The 25,169-nt window shown below is 56.2% G+C and overlaps 9 protein-coding genes across 9 annotated transcripts; 5 read left to right on the plus strand and 4 right to left on the minus strand.

Moving 5' to 3' along the window:
- Positions 1-153: 153 nt before the first annotated feature.
- Positions 154-2,190, minus strand: GMORB2_2830 (DNA repair exonuclease SbcCD ATPase subunit; the record flags this gene model as incomplete). Its single annotated transcript, XM_035464808.1, has 1 exon — positions 154-2,190. The coding sequence occupies one exon, from the start codon at positions 2,188-2,190 to the stop codon at positions 154-156; it is 2,037 nt and encodes a 678-aa protein (XP_035319478.1).
- Positions 2,191-2,993: 803 nt separating this feature from the next.
- GMORB2_2831 (uncharacterized protein) lies at positions 2,994-8,116 on the plus strand (the record flags this gene model as incomplete). Its single annotated transcript, XM_035464809.1, has 4 exons — positions 2,994-3,203; positions 3,291-5,414; positions 5,469-7,226; positions 7,352-8,116. 4 exons carry the CDS (start codon positions 2,994-2,996, stop codon positions 8,114-8,116), a joined length of 4,857 nt encoding a protein of 1,618 aa, XP_035319479.1.
- Positions 8,117-9,775: 1,659 nt separating this feature from the next.
- Positions 9,776-11,638, plus strand: GMORB2_2832 (ubiquitin-conjugating enzyme E2 R; the record flags this gene model as incomplete). Its single annotated transcript, XM_035464810.1, has 5 exons — positions 9,776-9,841; positions 9,905-10,012; positions 10,101-10,489; positions 11,401-11,413; positions 11,522-11,638. The coding sequence occupies 5 exons, from the start codon at positions 9,776-9,778 to the stop codon at positions 11,636-11,638; spliced, it is 693 nt and encodes a 230-aa protein (XP_035319480.1).
- A 729-nt stretch (positions 11,639-12,367) lies between these two features.
- On the plus strand, positions 12,368-15,504 carry GMORB2_2833 (ubiquitin interaction motif protein; the record flags this gene model as incomplete). The annotated part of the gene is made up of 7 exons (XM_035464811.1): positions 12,368-12,463; positions 12,553-12,609; positions 12,671-12,752; positions 12,828-12,989; positions 13,080-14,423; positions 14,556-14,821; positions 14,896-15,504. The coding sequence occupies 7 exons, from the start codon at positions 12,368-12,370 to the stop codon at positions 15,502-15,504; spliced, it is 2,616 nt and encodes an 871-aa protein (XP_035319481.1).
- Positions 15,505-15,865: 361 nt separating this feature from the next.
- On the minus strand, positions 15,866-17,485 carry GMORB2_2834 (Sugar (and other) transporter; the record flags this gene model as incomplete). The annotated part of the gene is made up of 1 exon (XM_035464812.1): positions 15,866-17,485. One exon carries the CDS (start codon positions 17,483-17,485, stop codon positions 15,866-15,868), a length of 1,620 nt encoding a protein of 539 aa, XP_035319482.1.
- A 1,120-nt stretch (positions 17,486-18,605) lies between these two features.
- On the plus strand, positions 18,606-20,048 carry GMORB2_2835 (uncharacterized protein; the record flags this gene model as incomplete). The annotated part of the gene is made up of 3 exons (XM_035464813.1): positions 18,606-19,246; positions 19,311-19,766; positions 19,820-20,048. Coding segments are annotated over 3 exons (1,326 nt in total), but the record flags the coding sequence as incomplete, so codon positions are not given.
- Positions 20,049-20,602: 554 nt separating this feature from the next.
- Positions 20,603-22,291, plus strand: GMORB2_2836 (Bacterial alpha-L-rhamnosidase; the record flags this gene model as incomplete). The annotated part of the gene is made up of 1 exon (XM_035464814.1): positions 20,603-22,291. One exon carries the CDS (start codon positions 20,603-20,605, stop codon positions 22,289-22,291), a length of 1,689 nt encoding a protein of 562 aa, XP_035319484.1.
- A 186-nt stretch (positions 22,292-22,477) lies between these two features.
- Positions 22,478-23,422, minus strand: GMORB2_2837 (Asp/Glu/Hydantoin racemase; the record flags this gene model as incomplete). Its single annotated transcript, XM_035464815.1, has 1 exon — positions 22,478-23,422. The coding sequence occupies one exon, from the start codon at positions 23,420-23,422 to the stop codon at positions 22,478-22,480; it is 945 nt and encodes a 314-aa protein (XP_035319485.1).
- A 174-nt stretch (positions 23,423-23,596) lies between these two features.
- Positions 23,597-24,421, minus strand: GMORB2_2838 (3-oxoacyl-[acyl-carrier protein] reductase; the record flags this gene model as incomplete). Its single annotated transcript, XM_035464816.1, has 1 exon — positions 23,597-24,421. The coding sequence occupies one exon, from the start codon at positions 24,419-24,421 to the stop codon at positions 23,597-23,599; it is 825 nt and encodes a 274-aa protein (XP_035319486.1).
- Between the last annotated feature and the right edge of the window lie 748 nt (positions 24,422-25,169).

Here is a 25,169-nt window from a genome sequence, read left to right on the forward strand (position 1 = left end):
TACGAAAAAGACGGAAGAAGAAGAAGAAAAAGAAGAACGTAGTAATCATACCAATAAAAGTGAAGATGAGAAGAAGAAAACGCCCTTGTCCCATGATACATTGAAATCCATAACACCTCGCTAAAATTACATTCAACACTTGTCGCACCCAAATCAGGGCTGGACATTCTCCTTGTCCAGCACACCTCGCGACCTCTCCAGCTTCTTCTCATGCCTCTTCTGTGCTAGTCTAGCCATAGCTGCTGCGCGTCTCTCAGGGGGGAGTCTGCTCTTTGCAGAGGCTGAGGCGGTAGGAGCATTGTCAAGAGAAGCGGCTAGAGGAGCAGCGGCAGCCGCCTCAGTTTGACGCAGGTGGGCCCCGCGGATCGGGGACTGGTGTCGTTGCGGGCTCCTGGCCTCCAACTGAATGTCATGATCGGTGACCTTGTTGCGGGAGAGCGACTCGGCGAGGACAGAGAGGTCGCCTACATCTTTGGGTATCGGCGCTGCTGCCCTTGAGGGAGAGTCGTATGCTCGCACGACAGGGGATCGCGGGGTAGAAGACAGGGCAGGCCTGCTGAAACGTGGCCGATCGCCGCCAAGGGCGCCAGACATGACATTTGTGTCTCCGGGTTCGGGAACGGCAGATGTGTTGGTCGCGTCGTCGTGGAACTTGTCGCGGAGACTCGTCGATCTACCCTTGCTACCGTGAAGACGCGTGCTCGACGGCCTGGGGAGTGGTGCCGCATCTTCGTGGAGGGGCTGCGGTTCGGCATTGTTGTCTTGTTCCCTGTCCCGTTGATGGTGCCTGTCGAATCCAAAAGTCGTCTTGAGCGTCCTAACCTCCTTCCTGAGATCGGCAATCTTGGCGTGCGCCCTCGCGAGGACCTGGTTTGCCTCCTCACTGCGGGCCTGGCTTTCCTTGCGGAAGATCTCGAATTCCCTCTGCAAGGCCTGCATTTCCTCGTCCTTCTTCCTCGACTGCTCCCTGGCCTCGCGTAGCTGGGCCCTCAGGTCCCTGGATCTATCCGTCTCGATTACCTCGGATTTTGCACCGACCTCTGCCTTGGCGGCGCGCTTCTCGGCAGCTCGGAGTTGTTGCTTTAGGTTGGCCACTTGGTCGCGTAGGCTGTTGACCTCTTTCACCTGTGACCTAGCCTTGCGCAGCTCGCGCTGGACGTCCTGCAGCGTCTTTTGCGTGCGCGGCGAGGCCGCCGACAGGACCTGGCGTCGCCCGCCGCTGCCTCTGTTGTCTGACGCTGTGCTATGTCTGTCCTCGAGGAAAGCCTCGAGCTGGTCCTCCAGGTCCTCGACACGTTGGCGGTACTGCACAGCCAGGGCCGTCTGCTTGGTGAGTTTGGTCATTATTTCAGACTCAGCCGCCCCCTCAGACGAAGTGCTGCCATGTCGTGCCAAAATGTCGGAGGCGTTCTCGGCGATTTTCTTCTCCATCTTGATAACCTTTTGCTGCTCCTCCTTAAGCTTCTCGGCCAGCTCGATGGCCTCAAAGTCCTTTTGCTGAGCGTAGGATTTTGCCAGCTGCTTATACTTGAGCAGTTTCTCAAGCTCAGACTTGGCGTCATTGTGGTACTTTTCGTATTCCTGCTTCCAGTACCGCCCAGACTCCGAGTGCGGCTCGTTGAGGTCGAGAGTCATATCGTGACTACCGCTGTCATTGTCTTGGTCGTCGTCATCCTCTTCCCACTCGTCATCGGACGCATCGCGTTTAGACCTGGCGGTCATCCTGCTAGCCGCCGTCTTGTTCTGCTGCGCCTTCTCGAGGGCTCGGTTCAGGCGCGTTCGTTTGTGAGGCTCGTCGTCCTTGCTGCTCATCGACTCTTTTGAGCTGTTCGCATTGCGCCCGACATCGCGACCAAATGAGACGCGCTTCTGTTTCGCGGCACCAGTACCGGGAGTTAGGAGAATGCCCTGAGGTTTTGGTTCCGGTGTTTGTGATGACGAGTTATTCGAAGAGGCTGCTGTTGTCTTAGAGACTCGTGAATTGCGGGGTGTTCCGAACAAGACGCTCTTGAAGGCGCGCGCGGCGAAGACGGGTGCAGGCGTATCGGGCATATCGACTTGTGTAGTATCTAATGGTTTGAAATATGTCAGTACGTGATTCTCTAAGCGTGATAGCTTGGGGATATGCGCACCACCAGCATCGGCGACGTCAGGCGCGTTGTCGCCGCGGTTCAACATCCAGCCCAGCATGGCTGGACGGACCTGTCTGTCGTCTCCGGGAATGAAGATAGAAGGGAACAGGGAAGGAAAAGAAGGTCCTCAAGAGCCGTGTCGTATCAAAGCTCCTGGACCCATGTACAGTATTTCTCAGCTTTGCCTGTTGTATCGGCAAACACGTAGTGGATGCAGCCGTGGCGATGATGCGTGTTTGGTTTGTTTACTTTGAGTGGAGAGAGCAGAGTAACATGAGCGACAATCGGCTAAGGAAAAAAAACAGCGGTGGCGCCTCAATTGGCCGGTTAGGTATAGATGCAGCCTGCGGGTATCAAAAACTGGCGTTGTTTATAGTGAGGTTGCCTGAATTTGACCAGTAAAAGTCGGAGTTTGGCATCCGACAGCGTCCTTTTTGGTCTTTAGCGCCTGGATCGGGAACGTCTAGTGGAAGGGTGAGTGGCTGTAGATGTGGCGGTGCGGCATCTCTTACTGATACCTGGCTTCCTTTGGTGGGTCTCAGCCCTGTATACTCCCAACTCTAGGGGACGTCACCCCTTAGATAGCCAAGAAAACACCCCCCCCCCCCCCGGGCCCTCCGCAACATGAATTGGACCATGCACCTCAACCTGGATTACTGTACTTATGACTTAGCTGCCCCACCATCGCCAGCTCATACTTTATGACAGCTACTGCCTTCTTTCCATCCTACCTTCCTTCTTCTTTCCTCCCAACCCTCACACAAGAACCTTTTTATCGCCATTTTTTCAATTCCAAGATGAACTCTCGTCAATAAAGCGCCACGGCTTCTGCTGTGGCACTTTGTTTCAACCCGCGCAATCATGGCCTGGAACGCTTCTGGGACTTGGAACACGCCGACGAGCAAAGACATAGACCCCAATGATGCAAGTTTCCCTGGTCTCGGACCAGAGACCCTCAACGCTTTCAACAAGACCGACCACACCGAAGTCCAGGAGAACGAGCTGGTTGCGCTCGAAGCCATCTATGGCGATGACTTTGTTAATCATACCGGCGAACAGACTGCTTGGAAGGTGAGTCACCTCTTCCTCTCTCGACTCACCACCCCCGGACACCGCTACTCAGTAATACTCATGCGTGGCCCCCCCCTTTTAACACAGAAAACGGAGCCTACCTTTGATATACGTATCAAGGCCTCCATTGATCCTGACTTCTCCGTAACCATGGGGTTTGTCATGAATGCCACTTACCCCAAAACACCTCCCGTCCTCACTCTCAAACACCAAGCCCACCTTCGTGAAGTCACCCAGTTCAAAATACAGAAATTTATCGAGAACCAGCCCAGAATCTTCGCCAAGGATGAAGAGGAAATGGTCTACAAGATTGTCGAGGGTGTCCGAGAGATATTGGAGGATGCCGCCCAGACCAAGGCCGATGGTCGGAACCTCCCGTCTCTCGAAGAGGAGCGTGAACGTCATGAGGCTCTGCTAGCCAAGGCTGCTCAGGAGCAGAAGGAGAAGGACGAGCGAGAAAGAGCAGAGCAGAGCAAGGTGGAAGAGCGCATGATGGCGGCTATGTTACGCCAAGAACTCGACCGCCAGGAACAGAGCGCCAAAGAGTCTAGGAGCAGTCGTCAGGCCGGCGGTCCCGAGACCCAGCCCTCCCGCAACTCGGCCGCCGACTTCGAGGCACTCGAATTTGACCAATTATGCACAATCACGGACAGGGCTGGAAACCCCGTCTCATTCAGAGCCGTCACGGGCAAGTACGATTCTCGGCAGGGCCCGGTCTCAGCCGTCTACACGGTTCGGCCTGTTCTATCTAACGGTCAGGGAACCCAGACCTTGGCTCTCAAGGAAGCAACTCTGCGTCCGAGCGGAAAGGAGGCCAAAGAATTCAAGAAACATATCCAAGTCCTCGAAGGCAAGCTTCAAGATCTCAAGCACATCAGGGGCCTATCTCACCGCCACCTAAATGATGTTCTCGATTTCAAGGTTGAGAGCTGCTCGCCGGCCGACTCATCAGCGCTCAACTGCTGGCGCGTCAGCATTCTCATGCCACTCTCCGACAAGGGCTCGTTGGAGGAACTTCTCGACTTGGCCGGCCACCTCGAAATTGGAAAAGTTCGTTCCTGGACACGCGACCTGCTGGACGGCCTCAACTTCATCCACAACAGGAACATATCCCATGGAGATATACACTCGGGCAACATCATGCTGTTCCGTGACCTTACTGGCGAGATCGTCCCCAAGATATCCGACATTTCTTACCAGCGAGAGCTGCACAACTTTTTCTCTCCAGAGCACGGACCGCCCGGTCTGAACTCTGCCAAATCGGCCTACTGGCTTGCCCCAGAGGTTTCCGGGGCCACAAAGCCACTGTACTCGTATAAGACGGATATCTGGGATTTTGGCGTGGTCTTTGTACAGATGGTCTTTGGGCTACATATCGAGCAGAAATACACGTCCCCCAAAAATTTGATGGAGTCACTATCCCTCTCGCACCCTCTCCATGAACTTGTAAGTAGGTACTTCAAGGAGGACAAGAACAAGAGACCCCGCGCTTTCGAGCTGGGATCCAGTGAGTTTCTGGCCACAGATGCACCTGTCTTTCAAGAGGACCCGCCCTCTATCGCCTCAGGAGCGTACCCGATGGGCACGCTTCAACCGATGCCAGCTAGACTTAGACGCGAGTCCATGACACGAGGCGCCGCCGTATCCTCTCGATATGCCGAGGACTTTGTGGAGGAAGGCAGACTCGGAAAGGGTGGGTTTGGCGAGGTCGTCAAGGCGAGGAAGAAGCTCGACGGACAGATATATGCCATCAAGAAGATCTCTCAACGGTCCCAAGCGAGTCTCACTGAGATTCTCAAGGAGGTGAGGCTTCTGTCTCAGCTGAGCCATCCAGCCGTCGTGAGGTACTACAATACGTGGGTGGAGGAAATCCCAGACGTAGGCGGTAGCGACATGGACACATCGATTGAGGAGGAAACCGGCGATACGAGGGAGACAGAGTCTGCCGACATCCAGTTCCGTACTAGCACAACGGGTGGCCTCGATTTCATATCATCTAACCCCATCATCGAGTTCGGCTACGACGACGAAGAGGAAGACGACGAGCTAGACTCCCAGGAAGAGGACACCAGTTCCGACGACGACGCGACCGACGAGCAGTCTTCCTCCCCGGTCAAGGAGCGGAGTAAGAGTATGCTTCTTCGTTGGGCCAAGTTCCAGCGACCATACCGAACTGTCCTGTACATCTCCATGGAGTACTGTGAGAAGCGGGTACGTACCACGCACCATCTCACCACTGTCCAGTTACACTTCTGACTTGATTAGACAATGCGAGATCTGATAAACCGAAACCTGTACAAGAATACGCAGGAGATATGGCGTCTCTTCCGCCAGATCCTCGAAGGTCTCGCCCACATTCACAGCCTGAGTATCGTCCACCGCGATCTGAAGCCCGAGAATATATTCATCAGCAGCGGCGCGGATGGCGTAGATAATGTCAAGATTGGTGATTTCGGACTGGCGACCAGTGGACAATTCTCCGTTGATAGAGCCAACGTGAACACAGTCGACGCGGACGACCTTACCAAGAGCATCGGCACCGCTTCCTATTCTGCGCCGGAAGTGAGGTCAGCGGGCAATGGAGTTTACAGCACCAAGGTCGATATGTACTCGCTCGGCATCATATTCTTCGAGATGTGCTACCTTCCTATGGTGGGCATGCAAAAGGCCGATGTCATCACACAGCTGCGCCGTACCTCGCCGGTCCTCCCCTCAGACTTCCGCCCAGCAGCTAAGGAGCAGAGCGAGATCGTCTTGTCTCTTGTCAGCCATAACCCGGGAGAGAGACCGTCATGCAGTGATCTTTTGAAGAGCGGGAAACTGCCGGTCCAGATGGAGAGCGAGACGATCCGGCGAACCTTGGCGGGCCTGGCCGATCCCAGCTCTCAGTACTACCGCAAGATGCTCTCGACACTCTTCTCGCGACCAGTGGAGCCCACCAAAGACTTTGCGTGGGACCTGTCGGCGACATATCCCACCTCTGCAGAGCTTCTCAATCAGGGAATCATCAAGGAGAATCTCGTGTCCATCTTTCGCCGCCACGGTGCCCTCGAGGTACCCCGAGGCTCCATATACCCGCGGTCCTCGCACTACGGGGACAATGTCGTGCAACTCCTGGATCAGAACGGGACAGTTTTGCAGCTCCCCTATGACCTGACGATGGGCAATGCCCGGATGATGGCCAAATCATCGAGCAACCCACCTGTCCAGAAGACGTTTACGTTTGGGAGCGTATTCCGCGACAAGCAGGACACTGGCCATCCGCAAATGTTTGGCGAGGTGGACTTTGATATTGTCACGGTCGACACGCTGGACCTGGCACTTAAGGAGGCCGAGGTTCTCAAAGTCATTGACGAAATTGTCCTCTCGCTACCGTCCCTGTCATCTTGCCAGATGTGCTTCCAAGTGGGCCACTCTGACCTGCTCCACATCATCTTTGAATTCTGCGGCGTTGAGCCGGCATGCCGCAGGGCCGCAGCCGACGTGCTCAGCAAGCTCAACATCCACGGCTACTCGTGGCCCAAGATCCGAACGGAGCTGCGGTCAGCCGACATTGGCATCTCGGCGACCAGCGTGGACGAACTCCAGCGCTTCGACTTCAGAGACACGCCCAACAAGGCCTTCTCCAAACTCAAAACGCTGTTTGAGGGCAGCGACATGTACCAGAGGGCATCGTCGACGATTGCGCATCTCAAGGAAGTGTCCGAATACACCAAACGGCTGGACGTCAGGACCAAGTTCTACATCAACCCACTCAGCAGTCTGAAGGAAAGCTTCTACATTGGCGGCATACTTTTTTCGTGCCTCCACGACAAAAAGATGAAGGACGTGTTTGCCGCGGGTGGCCGCTACGACCACCTTATCAAGGAGCAGCGGCTCAGGACCGGTGGGCAGATACACGAGAGGCACGCGGTGGGATTCAGCCTGGCATGGGAACGCCTGGCGAGGATACCAAAGAATGGGGCTAAGCCGTCTCTTAAGAGGAGCGAGGATGAAGCATTCGGCATATTTTCGACCAAGAGGGTGAGTCCCGCCTCCAGCCTGCAATTGGGCTTTTTTTTCCAAGTTTCTTTTTCTTCTTCCTCTTTCTCCTCTCGTTTCATGGTATACGGTGTACGCAAGTGATACTTCGGCTTACACTCTGACAGTGCGACGCGCTGGTGGCAAGCTTCGACCCCGCCATCCTGCGATCCGAGGGCATCAGCATCCTGCAGACGCTGTGGGCTCACGGCGTCAGCGCGGAGCTGGCCAAGGACGCCCGGTCGCCGGAAGACCTGATGACGAAACACCGGGACGACTCGTACTCGTGGATCATTGTCATCAAGCAGGACTCCATGCTCAAGATCAAGACGGTAGGACGTAAGGACGTGCCGGATGTAGACATGCCGACAACGCGACTGATGTCGTGGCTCCGAGCGGAGATGCGCGAGCGAGAGTCCCGACTGCCAGCCAAGATCCGGACGGCAACAGAGCCGGGAAGCAGCGGCGGCAGCCTCGCAGGGCTGGCGGCAGGCAGCACGGGCGGAACGGGCGACGGTAGGCGCGAGCAGGACGTCAAGATATTAGTCGGGCAGACGCGCAGCAAGAAGTTCAACCGGCGGACAGTGGTGGAGCAGGCGCAGGTCAGAGCGGCCGGGCTGATGGGGACGTACCTGGAGGGCCCGATCCTGGCGGTGGAGACGATGAGCGACCAGGTGATGGAGGCGATTGAGCGTACGAAGCTGTCGGACGCTGAGTCGTGGCGCAAGGTCGAGCACTCTGTGACGACGTCGGAGAAGAAGTATGTGCGTGAGATTCACGAGCAGCTCGACCTGTGGAGGACGGAGTGGAATGCCGAAAGCGGGAGGACGAGACACTCGTTTCTGTATAACTTTAGGACGGGTTATTGCCTGCATTACGATCTGGCGGCATAGCTGCTGATGTTGCTGCCACTGCGACCTATAGAGCTGTAAAGAGCAGGGAAGCTGGAGAGCGGTGGCATATGTGGATCAAAGAAGGAGAAGAAGCATGGTAAGGATGCAGATGTATGGATGGCATAGAAATGACCGGGATGAGTATGCGAGAGATCCTGTTCAGCTAACGAGCATCTGCCATTGTCAAGGTATTCAAGGTTGTAGTATATTATACAATTGACGTTTTATCAATGTTTGAAAGAATTGCGATTCGGGGACAGACACAGGGTAACCGAAGGTTGAATGATTTGCGTGAGAAAGAAAAACCGGCGCTACGTCATTTTCTGTGGCGGGTGAGCATTTTTTCGTCCTCGTGTCAAGGTTAGTTAGTCTTTGGGAGGAGGGGGCATTATCTGTTATCTCTTCAATTTTCATCTTGGTCTTTTACCTCTAAATTTTGTCTTTGTCAGTGCTTGATAGCACGGCATTATTGTATGATAATATCACGACGGATTTTTATCTTACTAGGGTTAAGGTGCGTGTGGCAACATACGATTCATGGCAGTTGGTGGGGGGAGAGGTTGGGTGTGTGGAGGGCCCAGGCGGGATGGTCATAGGAACAAGGTAATATCAGATAGAATCCCCCATGACCCCATGGGATGTGAGTATCATCATCATTATAGGTATGTACTCGTAATGATAATATGTTGAAGCGCTGCATTACAGCATACTGATATACTGCCCATCTCCTCGGTCCATGCTGATCACTGGTCACGCACGCTTGGAGATGCATGTGTAGATTTGGGCGTCTAACTCGGTTATCAGTAGGTAGGACGATGCTTCATTGCTGGCAGTGCTGATAGCAATACATGCCAATGAAAAGTAATAATTAGCGTATCGTCAAGGTGGGATTGGCACATTGCTGGAGTAATATCAATATATTAATAGCGGATAAGAATAGCCTCTGTAGACGGTCACTCGTATATCTTTGCAATGCCAGTAATGACGAACGATGATGACCTTACCATGACATGCATGACCTGAACATCAACATACAGATTTACCTCGACTGCCTGCAACAAGCGTCCAACAACACACGTCTCAGAATGAGCAAGGAGAAGCAAGACTAAACCCAACTGGTATTCTAATACTATCATTACCGCCATCGAACCATTAAATACGTACAGCAGTACTCCGTAATACTGTAATCTGTAGTGGTGATAAAATAATAGTACTAGCAGCAGAGATAATACCTGGTAGTATAGTAAGTAGTACGGAGTATCGTTACTACTATTACTACTATTACCGTGACTATTACTACGGAGTACTAGAGTATTACTAGGGGGGGAAAAAAACCGAGTATTGATACCGTTAACTGCACTACACGTAACTAATACTCTGACCAGACAGCCTGATCTAATGCCCCTCGGGCCTCTCCCGAGACCGCCATTCTTATCCTGCCTTCTCCCCTCCCCCGAAAGCACCACTTTCCCCCTTGACACCACAACCAACAGCCAACAGCCTGTCTTCCTCACCCTCCTCCAAACCCTTACATTCTCTCGGTCGACACTGCAGACGACATTGACATTGACCGGAACCCAGGGACTGGTGGCATCTTCTCTTCTTCCTCTCTTTCCTCCTCCCTCCTCAGTCTCGTCATCTCTGCATCCCCCTCGAGCCATGGCTCTCAAGAGGCTCACCCAGGAACTGACTCCGCTCGGCAAGGAGAAGTGGGTTGATATCGAGGTGAGATGATGGACATCTTCCACTTCCCGAGGGATCCTTGCCGGTATACCCGTGTACTGACAGACGTCCCCGGCCCCGCCGTACCAGCCCGACGAGGCCAACATGCTCAGGTGGAAACTTGGCCTCTGGGTCGTCAACCCGGACAGCGTCTGGCACGGAGCCTACCTCAGAGTGAGTAACATGACATGCCCACCGATGACGATGCGCGCACGCACGCAGAGGAGACCCCGTCTGACAGTCCTCTCACCCGCCCGCCCAGGCCGAGATGCGATTCCCCAACGACTACCCCTACCAGCCGCCGGCATTCCGCTTCCTGACCAAGAACATCTGCCATCCCAACGTCTACCCCGACGGCAACCTCTGCATCTCGATCCTCCACAAGCCGGGCGACGACGTGCAGTCGGGAGAGCTGGCCAGCGAGCGGTGGAACGTGCTCCACGGCGTCGAGTCCGTGCTCCGATCCGTCCTCCTCCTGCTCGACGACCCGGAGATCAACTCACCCGCCAACGTCGACGCCGGCGTCATGTACCGCGACCAGAGGGCCCGGTACGACGAGCTGGCCAAGGCCACCGTCGCCAAGTCCCAGAGGGACGTGCCCGCCGGGAATAGGATGCCTACGGTCGAGGAGCTCACGCCCGCACCTGTCAAGTCTGCCGACGACGACGACGACTTCTGGAACATATCGGACGAGGACGACGACTTTGGCGGCAGCGACTCCGACATGGATGATTTCGAGGAGGAGGACGACGAGGACGACGATGACGATAAGAGCCAATGAATGATCCACAACCACACACACAAACACGCACACACACATACATACACACGCATACATACACACACACACACACACTCTCTCTCTCTCTCTCTCTCTCTCTCTCTCCCTCCTCCTCCTTCTGCTATTCTTTATTCTTTACAACTTCACATTGGGACAGACAGGATTGGATCGCGACTTGTCCTACCCGATACATCCTGTACTTAGAACCTGCTGCATATTAGCGGACGGCGCTTATCACTTTTACGCTTGGGGCTCCCCCTTCTCCCCCCTTTTCTCATGCTCCTACTGTCCATCTTCGTGTTGGAGACGTCTGATAGCATCGATGTACATGGTGCATTGTCGACACTTCTCGGGGACTTGGTCGGTGGAAGAAGGTCGATCTCGGTCTTCCGGAGTCGGTGGGTCGTGGGGCTTGATGTCTTCTCTTTCTTTTCTCTTCTTCTGTTTTTATACGAGTCTTCTTTTACTTCTCCCGGGTCGTGGTGCTTTCCCTTCTTCATCCATTTCAGTCCGATGTTCTACACAAGGGAACAGCTGCAGTTCTTTTCCTGTAGGCCCATGTCTCCATCTCTCTAGTTCGTGTCCAGGTCCATGTAGTGATACCCCCTTGACTGTGATGTTGGGCGGTAGTGGCGGTGCTGATACCGTGTGCGAGTACGAGCCTCGTGACTTCTTCTACGGCTGATGGTGGTGAGAAATACGCAAACGTACGTCATGCAGCAGCGCGTGTGGCCTGTGCTTGCCATCGGCTTCTTGGGACTGTGCCGACTGCAGATTACAGTTCAGCACCTCGGGTGTGTTCAGATGCGACTTGATCACAACTCCTGTATATAACCTAGTGGCGATCGTATCCGTGCCCTCACTCCCACAACCTACCGACTGTAACCTCCTCCCGTCTGAAGCTTGCTCTGGCCAAGTCCGTTCGGGGCATCGTCATCGAAGCCGGCTGCGATGTCGCCGGTCGCGCTGTGCTTATCTTATCAGCTACCCCAGCCGACGCTGAGAAGTACCGGCAGTGATCAGTGACCAGATGTCGTTATAAGTAGTCAGTACCAGTGGTCAGTACCGGTAGTCAGTACATGATACATGTAATGTCGAGGTGCACCTACAGGCTTACTACTGTACTATTCGCTCCGTAATATCATTTACTGTATTGATATCACTTGGGCGGCAACTACTCTGTACAGATCACAGATCACAAGTACCGTGATACTGACCGGGCACTGATGCAACACTTAATCACTGAGCTCACCCGCTAAAAGCGCCCACCTGCCAGCCCTTACGTCGTACCTACCCACCCATGATGCTCACCAGTTCTCCAGCCCTCCAGCTCCCGAGTCTCGCTACCTGAATCTTGCATCACAGACATCTGCCACCGCCCGTCTTTTTTTTTTTTTCTTTTCTTCTTTGCATTTCCTTTTTTTTCTACAAAGAGACGCTCTATTCCTCCCGTGTCTCTTATACCAACACCCATCATTTTTTTTGAATTTTTTTTTTTTTTGAATTCTCTTACATTTGGATTTTTATCTGAGACACGCGCGCGCCCACACCAGAGACCCTACCCAACCGACGAATCCCAGCGCAGCCGCCGTTCCTAGCTCCGAGCGGGGGAGAAGCAATCCTGCTCCGCGCATTCTTCTTCTGCTCCATCTCTCTGACTCTGGTGGCTGGAGACGGGGTGCTGACTTCTGGCGCGTGCGGGGAATTGAAAGCTGCAACTGCCACGGCGCCTCCCGGATCTGGCAACGATGTCGGACCCGAGCGAGGGTGACATTTCCTCCATTATAGAGATCACCGGTTACCATCCGGTTGACGATCGACAGCTGGTCATACAGGCGCTCAAGGTAAGCCGGCGAGTAGGGAGAGGGCGAGAGGAGATAGTGGAAGGAGGTGACAGCCATGCCGCCTTTGCTAACTGACATGGTCTGGACAGAGCAACTCTGGTTCTGTCGAGAATGCCATCAACGACTTCTTGAACGATGCCGATGGGGTGAATACATCCCCTCACCCCGCTCCGCCCCTCACGCGCATGCTTGCTTACGCCGAAACAGTTTCGAACGAAATACTCTACGAAATGGGACGAGTCGTTGTTCGCCGGCGATCGGGATGGGAAGCAGGACGAGCTGGCTAGGTGTATGCTGCGCAGCTAGCATTACTCCCCCCCCCCCGCGCCTAATGTCACACACCCCGTTTGCTGACACCATGCAGCTACTCACATCGAAGGGCCTGCTTCGAACCAGAGTCCGGTCATCTACGGCGTAGAACCGTCGCCTTATGCGGACGTCGGCGCACCGTCGAGGCCGCCTTCGAGGACGAAGGACCGCTCCCCGCTCGAGAGCATCACGGACTGGACCGTCTCCAACGCTGGTGGTATGATGCCCTGGGGATGGGAGAGGAAGGACACATGGATGGAATGAGGGTGGGGGAATCGGATGAGATGCTGACCTGTATGCACCGCAGTCCCCGGGTCGTACGCCCAGGAGGAGGAAGACGTACGGCGCGCCATCAGAGAATCTGCCCAAGAGGCCGGCTACTCTATCCCTGCCCAGGAGACGGGCGTCGTCAGCAGCTCGACCTCGGAGCCGCATTTCGGCCCCGCCAACCGCGACGATTACGATTCGGCGCAGTGGTCCATGGTGCCGACCTCCGCAGTCACCGCCATACCCAGCTCTCAGACACCGCCGCCTTCGTCGAGAAAGAGGCCCGAGGGGATACCGGCTCTCCTCACCGGACAGCCTGCTAGCTGGTATGGGCAGCACCGCCTGGGTGGCTTCCTGACAATTCTGCACGGCATACCCCTGGCTCGCAACCTACTCCTGCAGGGGGGCAGTCCTCCCTCGTCCTACGGCCACAACTCGCAGTGGTGGAATGGCCAGGAGATCCTGGCCCCGCACGTACTCTCCCAGACGGGTTCGGACGACATCGATACGGGCGGCGCAGTCGACGGCTCCTTTCAAGACACGCCCCAGGTGTCGGGCTTCGAGCATGAGATCCACCGCCTCATGGCGTTTCTGGACCTGACGGAGAGGAGCTACGGCTCTGCCAGCGTCTTGGCCACCAACGTAGGTTCGGCGGCCTCCGACATGGAGCGCCGATTCTACGAGATCTTTGGGGCGCGCAACACTGCCCAGGTGGCCCCATTCTACACCGTCGTCGTCATCACGAACCTCCAGGGCGCCAGCGACGAGGACTCGATGCAGGACTTTGGCCTCATCGATCTGCAGAACCTGAGGGCCGACTACGACAAGGTCAAGACGCTCTATGAGCTGATTGACTGCATCATGTGGAGCGACATGCTCAACTCGGACAGCCCCGACGAGACGACCCGCATGGCCATGTTCCGCGAGATGGGCGACATTCTGTCCATCAGCATGGGTGGCGACGGCCCCACCGACCGCATCGAGATACCAGAGGAGCTGTACCCGGAGCGGTGGCTCGAGAGCCGCAGGAGAGATGCCCTCAAGATACAAAAGGCCCTCCAGAAGGACAGGAAAGAGGCGGCCACGGCCAAGGACGCCAAGATGAAGCTGTTCAAGTTCCTCGACCCCGAGACGGCGCGCGAGCATGACAAGCGGGACGTTGCCGTGCGCACGAAGAAGGGGTTCGGAGCATACTGCGACTACCTGGAGGCGCGCGGTCGGTTCCGCACGGTGCAAGAGTCTGGGTTCGACGCCGACAAGTATCCGGATTACAGATCGGCGCCGTCGACCATGACAGAGGCAGAGTCCGAGCTGCACAGGACTCTGACAGAGGCGGTCAAGTTTGCGCAGAATTCACTGGATGAGGGGAACAGAAAGATGGAAGGTGAGCAGCTAATATATCTCCATACCTTGTCATATAAACCCCATCCCACATACCCTTGTACTTCTTTTCTCGAACAATGGAAGAGAAAAAAAAGAAAAAAAAAAAGAACGGCACACTGACGCCTAGATGTAGAACTCGACCAAAGATTAGAGCGCATCGAAGCCCACATCAAATTTCTGGGCCGCCTGCTCACCAACCCCAACAAGCCCGGAAGGCCAGAGCCGATGCGGTGCAAGAAGTATCTCCTGCAGGGCATCACGTCGTCGAGCGAGGTCACGTACATATGCAGGAGACCCAAGGCCCATCTGATAGAGCTGGATGATGCACCCGAGACTAGGGATCAGTGGTGGAGGTTGTCATTTACGGCTCAGGATAAGGAGCAGCCTGTCCACGCAGAGGTCAGCTATCTGGCCCCCCCCTCTTTTCTCTCTGCGCACTACCCGTCCCACCACGCTGACATTGCCTACTGTAGACACTGAACTTTGAAGAGGTCATGCAAAAGGTATGGAAGGAGACCAAGACTCCACTGCTGGTGTACGCATCAGAGAAGGCGATATACGCCGAACCGGCCCCTCTCAGCAGCTCGCTCGAGACGTTCGTCAAGGCGGACAATAAGGCATTCAGGCAGGAGCTAGTTCAGGAGTCTCTGGAACCTTCCCGCGTGGCATCGGGATCATCGGAAGACGCAGTCAGATCACCGCCTAAGAGGAAGCATCGATCCGACAGTATTGACTCCATGGCCACCAATCGAGCATCCGCGGGGAGTCAGGATGGGGACGCAGAACGGGAGAGCGCGGAAGACCCGTTCGTCGACAGCTGTGACAGCAAGGGCACGTCGAAAGCAGCACCGGGAAGACGGTCAGAAGCTGCCACCGTCGCATCGGCAGAGGTGGAGGTAACGACAGCAAGACCTGCACCGCCATCGCACGGTCCGCCACCCCTGCCGAAGAGACTGGAGTCGAAGGAGCCTGAGATGCAGGAGCGCGTCCAGATACCCATGCTGAATAGGTTCTTATCGGGAGACAAGGACGCTCACGGCGCCGGTGCATCCAAGGACATGGATCTCGGGGACGAGGACTAGTAGTGGTGATACTGCCAGGAGCAGCACCGTTAGATAGGCACATATCCATGATGTCTGTGCTTAGCATACCCAGGAGAAGTGGAGGACGGAGTCGGGGGTGGCGAGAAGGATACCAGCGGGCACGATGCATCTCTCGTCGATAGATTAATGCTGATCTACGTCGTGCACGTTGCTGCGTCTAAGGGGATGATTTAACACGGAAGGTTCTCGAGAGGATCTGTGTTGGTACAACACTCGCAAGCAACGATTTCAGCCACAACGGGATTGGCGATGTCACGCGGTACATGCACATGCTGTGGTAAGATCCTTTAGAAGTATAACTATAAAGACACCACGATACACAGAACAACAACACGTCTGACTATGCGGCATCACCCTTGTCAGTCTTGGTTTCCTCGTCGTACGCCTCGGTAGCCCTCTGTTCTGTGACGGTGACGTACGCCCGGAACTGCCTGGTAGGTACACGATTGATAAACAGCTCGTCCAATTCGGCATACGACCTCAGCCTGGTCTCGGGTACAAAGAAGAAGCCGAGGATGATGAAGAGGAACATGATAGCGCCGAAGACGAAGCCGATCTTGGCCTTGAGGTTTCCGTAGTCTGGGTTGAACATGTACGGCGAGACGAAGGACCAGAAGGTGTTGAAGGCGCTGGAGATGGATATGGCGACGGCGAGCGTCTTGGGCCGCAGGAGGGAGGTGGGGACCTCGCCGGCGATGGCGTACACGGTGGAACCGACGCCGACGTTGTAGAAGAAGTTGAACATTGTGTAGAAGCCCACGGAGGCGGTGACGGCGGCCCTGGTGGCGAAGATGCCCGACACGGCCATGCAGATGAGCAGGAGGCAGAGGCCGGCACAGCCGGCGATAAACATCGGCCGGCGGCCCCAGAAGTCGGAGACGAGGAGCGCGATGGCGGCGCCGGAGATGGACAGGACCTGCGCGCCTATCTGGAGGCGGAACGACTGCGCGTCGCTGTAGTCCAGGTACTGGTACATCAGGGCGCCGTAGTTGGACACGAAGCCCAGGCCTGACATCGGCTCGGCCAGGAAGACGAGAATGGCGATGAGTGTGCGGCGAAGGTTGGTGCCGCGGAAGCAGTCTGCATACGACGACGAATTTCGGGCTCCGCCGTTCTCGGCCTCGTCGAGCGTGAGCATGATGCGTCGGAGGTGGCCCTCTGCGTCCCGCGGGTCGGTGTACAGCCTCCGCAGAGAGTGGCGAGCGGTGTCGATCTTGCCCCTGGTGACGAGGTTCACGGGCGACTCGGGCATGAAGACGTGGCCGACGAGGGCGGCGCCGCCGAAGCCCCACTGAGCGGCTATGATGGCCTTCCAGGCCCAGGCCGTGTCCCAGGCGGCCGTGTAGTTTGCCATGACGGCGGCGAGGAGCGGACCGATGCACTGCGCCAGGTTGCAGAAGCCGATGAGGGTGGCGCGCGCGGCCAGCGGCGCCACGTCGGAGACGTAGCTCGTGCACACGGTCAGGAAGGCGCCTACGGCGACAACGTTGGCCATCTTGCCGCCAAAGTACATGCCCACCGACGTGGCCGCGAACTCGACGCCGACCGATGCGACGTTGAGGCACGCGAACCCGACCAGCGTCGTCCTGGTGCCCACCCGGTCGGCCAGGTACGAGCCCGCCCACGACCCGGCGATGCTGGCTCCCGACGCGCCCCCCGAAAGCGCGGACAGCCACCTGGTCGAGATGAAGTAGGCGCCCGACGGCGAGGACGCGTCCTGCTCGCCAAACTGTCTCTTGAAAGAGGGGATGCTCACCACCGACCCGGATGCTTGGCTCTCGAATCCGCGCACGATCAGCGTCCAGAGCATCACGCCGCACCAGAATAGGAGACGGGGGTCCTTGCGCAGCGCCTGCGTCCACGTGCGGTTCTTCTCCTGCTGTTGGATGACGAGGCCGAGATTGGCGTCTGACATAGATGCGGCGTGCTCCACTTGGTTGACCGTCGTTGGGGAACCCATGGTGAAGTCGATTCTTGGGGAGTATGAAAAAGCAGGACCGCCTTCTTTTCTCTTTTCCTTTATTTCTTTTTTTCGATTAGAGTGGTTGAGATGAGGCCATGTCCAACATCTCTACTCCTTCTTCTTCTTCTCTTTCATCTTGATGTTCATGTGGGCATTACCATGGGTTATAACATACGCCTCCCTCCCATCTTCCCACCTCTCAATGCCTCTCAATGCTTGTTCACAATATTTCAATATATGTATATAAGAGCTCACATGTCGCCGATATCGACATCACCTGCAATGTAACTTTGTGATCCGGGGAAACACTGCCGGGGGGATGCGGAGACAGGACAATATCATATGGCGTATTCGTCTGCGTCAGCACGCGTCTCCCTCCCTCCCGGATCAAGGGCTCGGCTTATTGCTACGCCGATTACGTCGTAGACTCTATACCACCCCTGTAAGTTGGTGATCGGCTCAAGCACGAGTATACGGACTCGGGAGTGAACGAGCTAATCAAACGGCCGAGTGTGAGGAGGAGTGGAATTCACGTCTTGCACTGGACTCTCCAAACGGAGTAGTGGGGACTTGGGGCATGCGGGGAGATGCTTTCAAGTCCGAAGATATTGCGACGAGCTGGGCTCATGCGGCTTGTATATTAATGGTCTGTATTTCTCCGCCATGGCCGAGGAATCCACCATCTTCTGTTTGTCTCATCCACTACTCTGGCTGTATTACGAAGAGTGCATTACGACCGGGACGACATGTCGAAATCAACCGCCTCGGTATCTCCCAGGGGAACAGCCCTTGGAGGTGACAGCCCGCGAACTAAGGAGGCTTGCGATCTGTGTCGAGCTCGCAAAGTAAAGGCGTGTTCTCCTTCGCGAAACTCTCCCATAAACTCTCGTATCTCAACCACGTTACAATACGATCGCTGACCTGAGGCCGTATCCGAGTAAAGTGTAAGCTGTCGGATAGTGATAGCATCTGCCTGGGCTGCCGGGAACTCGGTGTCAGCTGCACACACAATAGGCCTCGGCGCAGAAGGGGCCCTATCAACCGGTGAGAGAATGATACGGGAGTCGAGCTCTGGGGAGGTCGTTCCCATGCAAGTACCATGCTCATTGACCGTAGCCGCGCCACGGAACAGCAAGCCTCCTCTACCGGCAACGACAGCACCCCCGCCGGAGGTCACCATTCACCACCACAGCCTCTTGGCAATCCTAGAACATCGGGATCACAAGCACATGGCTCTGCAAGACCCGGCGGTCCTTCTGTCAGGGCCCTTCTAGACCTTTTGGCCCCTGCAGACCTTGTCGACCAGATGCTCAACGACTGGTTCAAGTACGCGCACCCTCTCGCACCAATACTGCACCGACGGGATCTCCTCCATAGACTGCACGACAATGGGCAGCATCACGACCCGGTGTTCACAGCCATGGTCGTGTCCGTCATATCTGTCACCATTTCAACCCTGCGCAGAAGAAGCGTCGAGAGCTACCCGGCCATAACATTGCAAAGATGCATCTGCATAATCGAGGACCATCAATTATTGGAGCTGAGGGGCCGCTATACCCTGGACTGGTGCATTGCATGGTACCACCTGGCGTCGGCGCGGGTCGTAGACTTTGGGTATGACGAGTTCCATGTATATAGGGCTATAAAGGAGTCCATGGCGGGGGTGAACTATCTGCTGTGCTACGATGACGACGAGCAGACGTATGAGGACAAGGAGAGGTTGAAGCGCCTCTACTGGCTCCTGTACATGTGGCAAGTGTGAGTGTACCGTCCATCCTTCAACGTCTACGGCGACAACACTGATGACCGCGGGGAATCACAGCGCGTCGGAGCTCCGGGGACAGCCGCATCTTGTTTTCCTCCCCTTCAACCAGGACCTCGAGAGTCTGAGGCCTCGCGTTATCGCTGACAGCGACCTATACCCAGCTCAGACGCCGAGGGACTACACGCCGTACTGGCCAGAGGACGACATACCTTACGTAGATGGGTTTGGCAGGCTGGTCGACGTCTTCCTGGTCTGGGAGAAGACCAAGGTGGACATGGCGTATAAGCCGTCGCAAGAGACGCTCCTGCGGGCGGTTCGACGGATACAATCCATCATGGATGACCTACCGCCCGAGATCCGGTGGCAGGGCGGGCTGAGCCGGTTCCCACGGGGCGACTGGGGTCACGAGGTCCAGATGGTCAACATTCTCATCACTGCGCTGTCACTCAAGTCCAATCTGCTGCAGCATCTAGGCTCCACGCTGCCTGGACTGACACAGCGCCACCTGGCAAGGTGAGATCGAGATCGGGGAAGCTCGGCGAATCTTGGTTCCCGCGTTAATGTAGAATCGTCAGGGATGTCCTCGAGATCCTCGACCACGTGCCCCAATCTGTTTTGGAGACAAACGGGTACTCGGTTGTCATGAAGATTCGCGATATCGGCGCGGCCTACTTGGCCGAGATGGATGTCGGGATGTCCGGTCAGAGGGCTGTGGAGGATAGTTTGGTTCTTCAACTCCTTGCGAAGCTCGACAGTTTAGACCTTAGACCAACGTCGATAAGAGTGGCACTCTGATGAAGGGCTTCGGCGAATGGTCAATCGAACCGAACTCCATTGTCTACTCCGTTCTCCGTACTCGCGTCCGTATTCGTTCGCCTTGATGGACGGGAGAGTGTTCTCCGTCCCCCAGATCCGAGCATCGATCAGATCATGCGCATGAAATTCCGACGTTTCTCCTCTTATCTGCCTGCTGGGCCACATGTCATCAGGACTTAATATGATAAATGGAGACGTTTCGCGGGGAAAGTGGATTTTAGCCAAGCAAAGATGTCCGGAGATTCACCGTTTTGTGCGGAGAAGTTGAGCCCTTTCAAGTGAGGATGCCCGGTATCGTGTGCAAGCAATGATGTTGCTGTCGCCTCTTGATTGGAAACATCCGAAAGCATCATCACGATTCTGTTCCTCAGATCAGAAATCCTAGGAACGACCCCCAAGCAGAGCCAACCCCCGTCTAGAGACCTTCCCGTAAGGATATCGCAGCTTCTCTAATCACAAAACACCAACTGACAATACCCGGAAAACAAGGTACTCGAACCTGTCTCGTATATAAGCTCGACTCCATCATTAAAATGTCCAACCCCGCCCCGGAATTCAAAGGAGATGGCGTCCCCCCCACGCGATGGAACCGCGATTTCGAAAAGAAGTCCGAAGAGCTGAAACCGGATCTGCATCGCTGGACACGAACAATACAGAACATCATTTCCTTCGACAAGGACGAGGGTAGTTACTTTGGTGTACGCGCCTCGCGCGCCGTCGGATCGATAGAGCAGTTTGAATCGAAAACATGGGGCAAGGGGGACGGCTTCGTTGTCGACTTCGGCATACACATGGTGGGCTTCCTGTCAATGAAGCTCGACGCCCACGGCTCCCAGATGGATGCGCCGTGCCGACTGCGTCTGACGTTCGGGGAGACTCCCCTCGACGTGACGCGGGGTATGGACAACGTCAAGACGTGGATCAGCACCGCGTGGCTTCCGGATGAAATCATCAACATCGACATGTGTCCGGAGGTCATCCGGCTCCCCCGACGCTACTCGTTCCGGTTTCTCCGTGTCGAGGTGATTGATACGTCAATCATGTTCAAGGTCTCCTTCTCTGACGTCGCGTGCGAATGTGTCAGCGCAGTGAGCCAGGACGACGAGATCGAGCTGCCGCATTTCAAGGAGGACCTGATCGGACGCATTGACCAGGTCTGCGTAATGACGCTGCGGGACTGCATGCAGACCGTCTTCGAGGACGGACCGCGAAGAGATAGACGTCTGTGGATAGGCGACCTACGGCTGCAGGCTTTGGCCAACTACAAGACATTCAGGAACTTTGGCCTCGTCAAGCGCTGCATTTACCAGTTCGCCGCCATTGCCCGGGAGGACGGCGCGATACCTGCATGCCTGTTTGAGTCCCCCAAGCTCAAACCGTCGTCAGACTACATTGTCGACTACGACGCCCTGTTTGCGGTGATAGTGCGCGACTATGTTGAGGCCAGCGGCGACCTGGAGGCCGGGAAAGAGCTCTGGCCTAGCGTCCTGGGCTGTCTGAAAAAGGCCCTGTCCAACGTTGAGCCGGGATCGGGGGTATTCGACGTGACGCGAAGCAAGGATTGGAAATTCCTGGACTGGCAGCCTGAGCTGGACCGCAACGCCGGCCTGCACGGTGTCCTCATCTACTGTCTCAGAGCCGCCAACGGTCTGGCCCGGCTGATCGGCCGGGACGCACCCTACGAGCAGGATGTGGCGAACTTGACCAGATCGGCGGCTGTCTTCCTCTCCGACGCGGGCCTCTTCGTCTCGGGACCCGAGCAGCAGGTCAGCTACGCGTCGGCCGCCTGGCTCACGCTATCCGGTGCCTTCCCGGAGAAGACGGCCCGGGAGGCGCTTCTGAAAAGCCTGGAGACCCCGGACGCTGTCCGCCCGCTTACCCCGTACATGTGGCACTACGTCTGCGACGCCCTGTCTTCCGTGGGCTGCGCTGACAAGTGCCTGGAGATCATCACGGATTACTGGGGCAGAATGGTCGAAGCGGGAGCAGATACGTTCTGGGAATACTTCGACCCTGAAGACTGCATGGGTAGCCCGTACGGCGATGCGAGAAACAACAGCTACTGTCATGCGTGGAGCTGCACGCCAACGTACCTGCTCCGTGGGAAGCTGAGTGAGAAGGTCGTCCGAGAGAACTCGTGTTCCAGCACTGTCACTATTCGCCAACTTGACGATGCGTGGGTGACGCGGAGCGGTCGCCGGTACTCTCTAAAGGATGACTGAAAGACGAGAGACGACGAGGGTTTTGCAGTCTATAGATGTACCTTCAACCTCCTAGATCTCCACGAGAGCCAATGCAGTGCAGTGTAGGCTCTATATGCGTCCATCCTCCATCCAATGTACAGCTGTCAGAACCCAATTGCTCTCTGCAGGTATCATGAAGCTCGGAGATGAGAACGCAGATCGGATTCAGATCCAGTCCTGTCCCCTGCGTGCCCTCCCAGCCGCCGAGCTGCGGTACGCGCCGCCCTTGGCCGTCTTCAACCCCGAGTTGACCAAGGCGGTGAGCATGTGAACACCGGTAACCACACCGTCGACAATGTTGACCAAAGGTGTATCCTGCGAACTCTCTGCCACAGCCTCCTCGCAGGCCTCAACTAGCTCGGTCATGCCAGAGCATCCGAGGCAGATACAGTCAGCGCCCCGGGCCGTCAATCTCTTGGCGGCTGAGGCTAGGTTAGCCGTGACCAGCTGTCTCGGCTCCGACTCGAGCTCGAGTACCGAGACATGGCCGGTCTCACACCCGACGGAGAAAGCTCCGAGCCCGTATACCTGGGCGGCCGACTGAGCGTGCAGCAGGCTGGAACGCTCGCTCGTGGTCAAGATTCCCAGGCGGTCACCGCACATGCGGCTCGCGTACAGAGCGGCCTCCATGATGCCGATGGTCGGCTGAGCGTACTCCTCGCGTAGCATGTCGATGAGCGGGTGGGCCGAGAAGCAGGCTACCAGGAAGGCGTCAAAATCGTGGGAGGACCCCAAAAGCCGCGACAGGCCCCGGAAGCAATCGGATGCAGAGAGGACCCAGTCCACTCTGCCCTCGATGGCACTGGGGCTTGTCTCCGGACCGGTGAAGCCGTAGACCGTCACGTTCGGCGGTAGACTTCCCTGTACACTGCGCAGACAGCCATCGGTCATGTGTTGGGAGGAGTTTGGCTGGATGAGGAGAATCTTGATGGGCCGGGCGGTTTCGCCACTGACGTGCGGCAGACTTTCCATCCGGTCGATGCAGCTCCAAGGTATCCGGGCGCTGGGATGGCGTTGAATGTCGAGCGCTGCCGTGGGATGTAGGACGGGCGATAGGAGTGTGCTATCGCAAAGGTCGATGATAGCGGAGATACCGAAGACGTGGCCCATATGCACGTATGAGCATCCGTGCGAGTCCCACCACGCTCCATCGGAGCGTTACCACATACAGACGTTGGGCAAAGGTTGCATAGCAGAGCGAGAAGTTTCATTGGAATTCACGATTCTAGCTACATGAATGATGACGGGTCAAAGATACGAAGCAAGGCATATGCAGACCGCACATTACATGGCGGCAAGGTAGTCGTTCAACCCTCCGTTGGCGCTGACGTTGGCGCCGTTGATCCATTGCGACTCCTCGCTGGCCAGGAAGCCGACGACGTAGGCAACTTCCTCCGGTTTTCCCAACCTCTTGGCGGCGGTGATCTGCTCGGCGATCCTCTCGAGGTATCCCGCCGGGATGAAGTCTTTGACTGCCAGGCTGGCGTCCGTGACGGTGGGACCGACGCTGACGTTGTTGAACGTCGCTCCCTTGCTGGCTGCAAAGGCCTTGGCATAGGACCGGGTGAAGCTCTCGAGGGCAGCCTTGCTGGCGCCGTAGGGCATGAGAGGGTCGTCGTTGGCCATCTTGGCGGCGACGCTGGAGATGTTGATGATGCGGCCACCGTGCTTGGGAAGATGCGGCAGAAGCGTGTTGATGGCGGTCACGGCCGAGTAGACGTTGCCCCGCATCGTCTTGGCGAAGCCATCGTCGGTGATCTGGGTGACGGGCTCGGAGAGGCTCATGTCGGTGAGGACGGCATTGTTGACCAGGATGTCGATGACCGACACGTCCAGACCCTTCAGGGCGCCGTTGATGACGGTGGAGCCGAACTCGGGGTCCAGGAGGTCCGCGCGGATCGCCACGGCCTTCTTGACGCCTATGCGTCGGCACTCCTCGATGACCGCCTCGGCGGCAGCGGCCTGGGCAACGTAGGTGACGGCCAGGTTCTCGAGGCCCTTCTTCGCCAGGTAGATGGCGATGGCTTGGCCGATCCCCCTGGAAGCTCCGGTGACGACGGCCGTCTTTCCGGCGAGGGACCACGGCAGTCTCTCGGGCTGGGTCGACATGTTGAAGGGGGTGGAGATGGATGACTTTGCTGTAGAGAATGATGGTCTTCTGTATCGATGAGGAGGTGATTGCGATACTCCGATGCTCTGGCTATCTTCCCTACATGGCATATATATACTTTTTCTCCCCTTGCTGTATATGCCACGACTCCACCTGTCACGACGGGCAGCGAAGGAGGCAACCGTTCATTTTCGCGCTCAAGTACTCAAATCTTGGTGGGAATCAAGTCAAAACACTTGCAAGGTGGCACCACACCCCTACCATGGACCCATATATGATGATTGTGGTGACAGATCACGGGCAAACCTTCGTCCGACCGAGTCAACCCCTCAGACTAAACGTCTTTCTATTCACTATTTCCCTCATACTTGTAGAACGACTAGGAACAACAGCAACAATACGCGACGACGACGACGACGACGGCAACGACAGCACGCAACAAGTGTCAAAGGCTGTAGCCGGTCAGGACTCATGGGCGACTAAGTCTTCCATTGCAGTTCTCTTAATCGCAGTGGATCCACAGCAGACTCGTAGTCGAGGCTGTAGATGACTTTTTCCTTCCTGCAGCTGGATCCTCTCTTCCCTTCCTCCGTCCTCTGCAATGCCCATCGAAGCTACTAAACTGAAGCAGTGAGACCAGCATGTCACATGATAGAATCAAAGAAGTATATTATGAGTAGTGAGTAGAGCAGCCAACGGGACAATTTTACATCTACGAGTATATTCTATACTGATGCACGTGTAATA

The sequence above is a fragment of the Geosmithia morbida genome, assembly GCF_012550715.1.
Source record: "Geosmithia morbida isolate 1262 chromosome Unknown scaffold_14, whole genome shotgun sequence".
Taxonomy (NCBI): Eukaryota; Fungi; Ascomycota; class Sordariomycetes; order Hypocreales; family Bionectriaceae; genus Geosmithia; species Geosmithia morbida.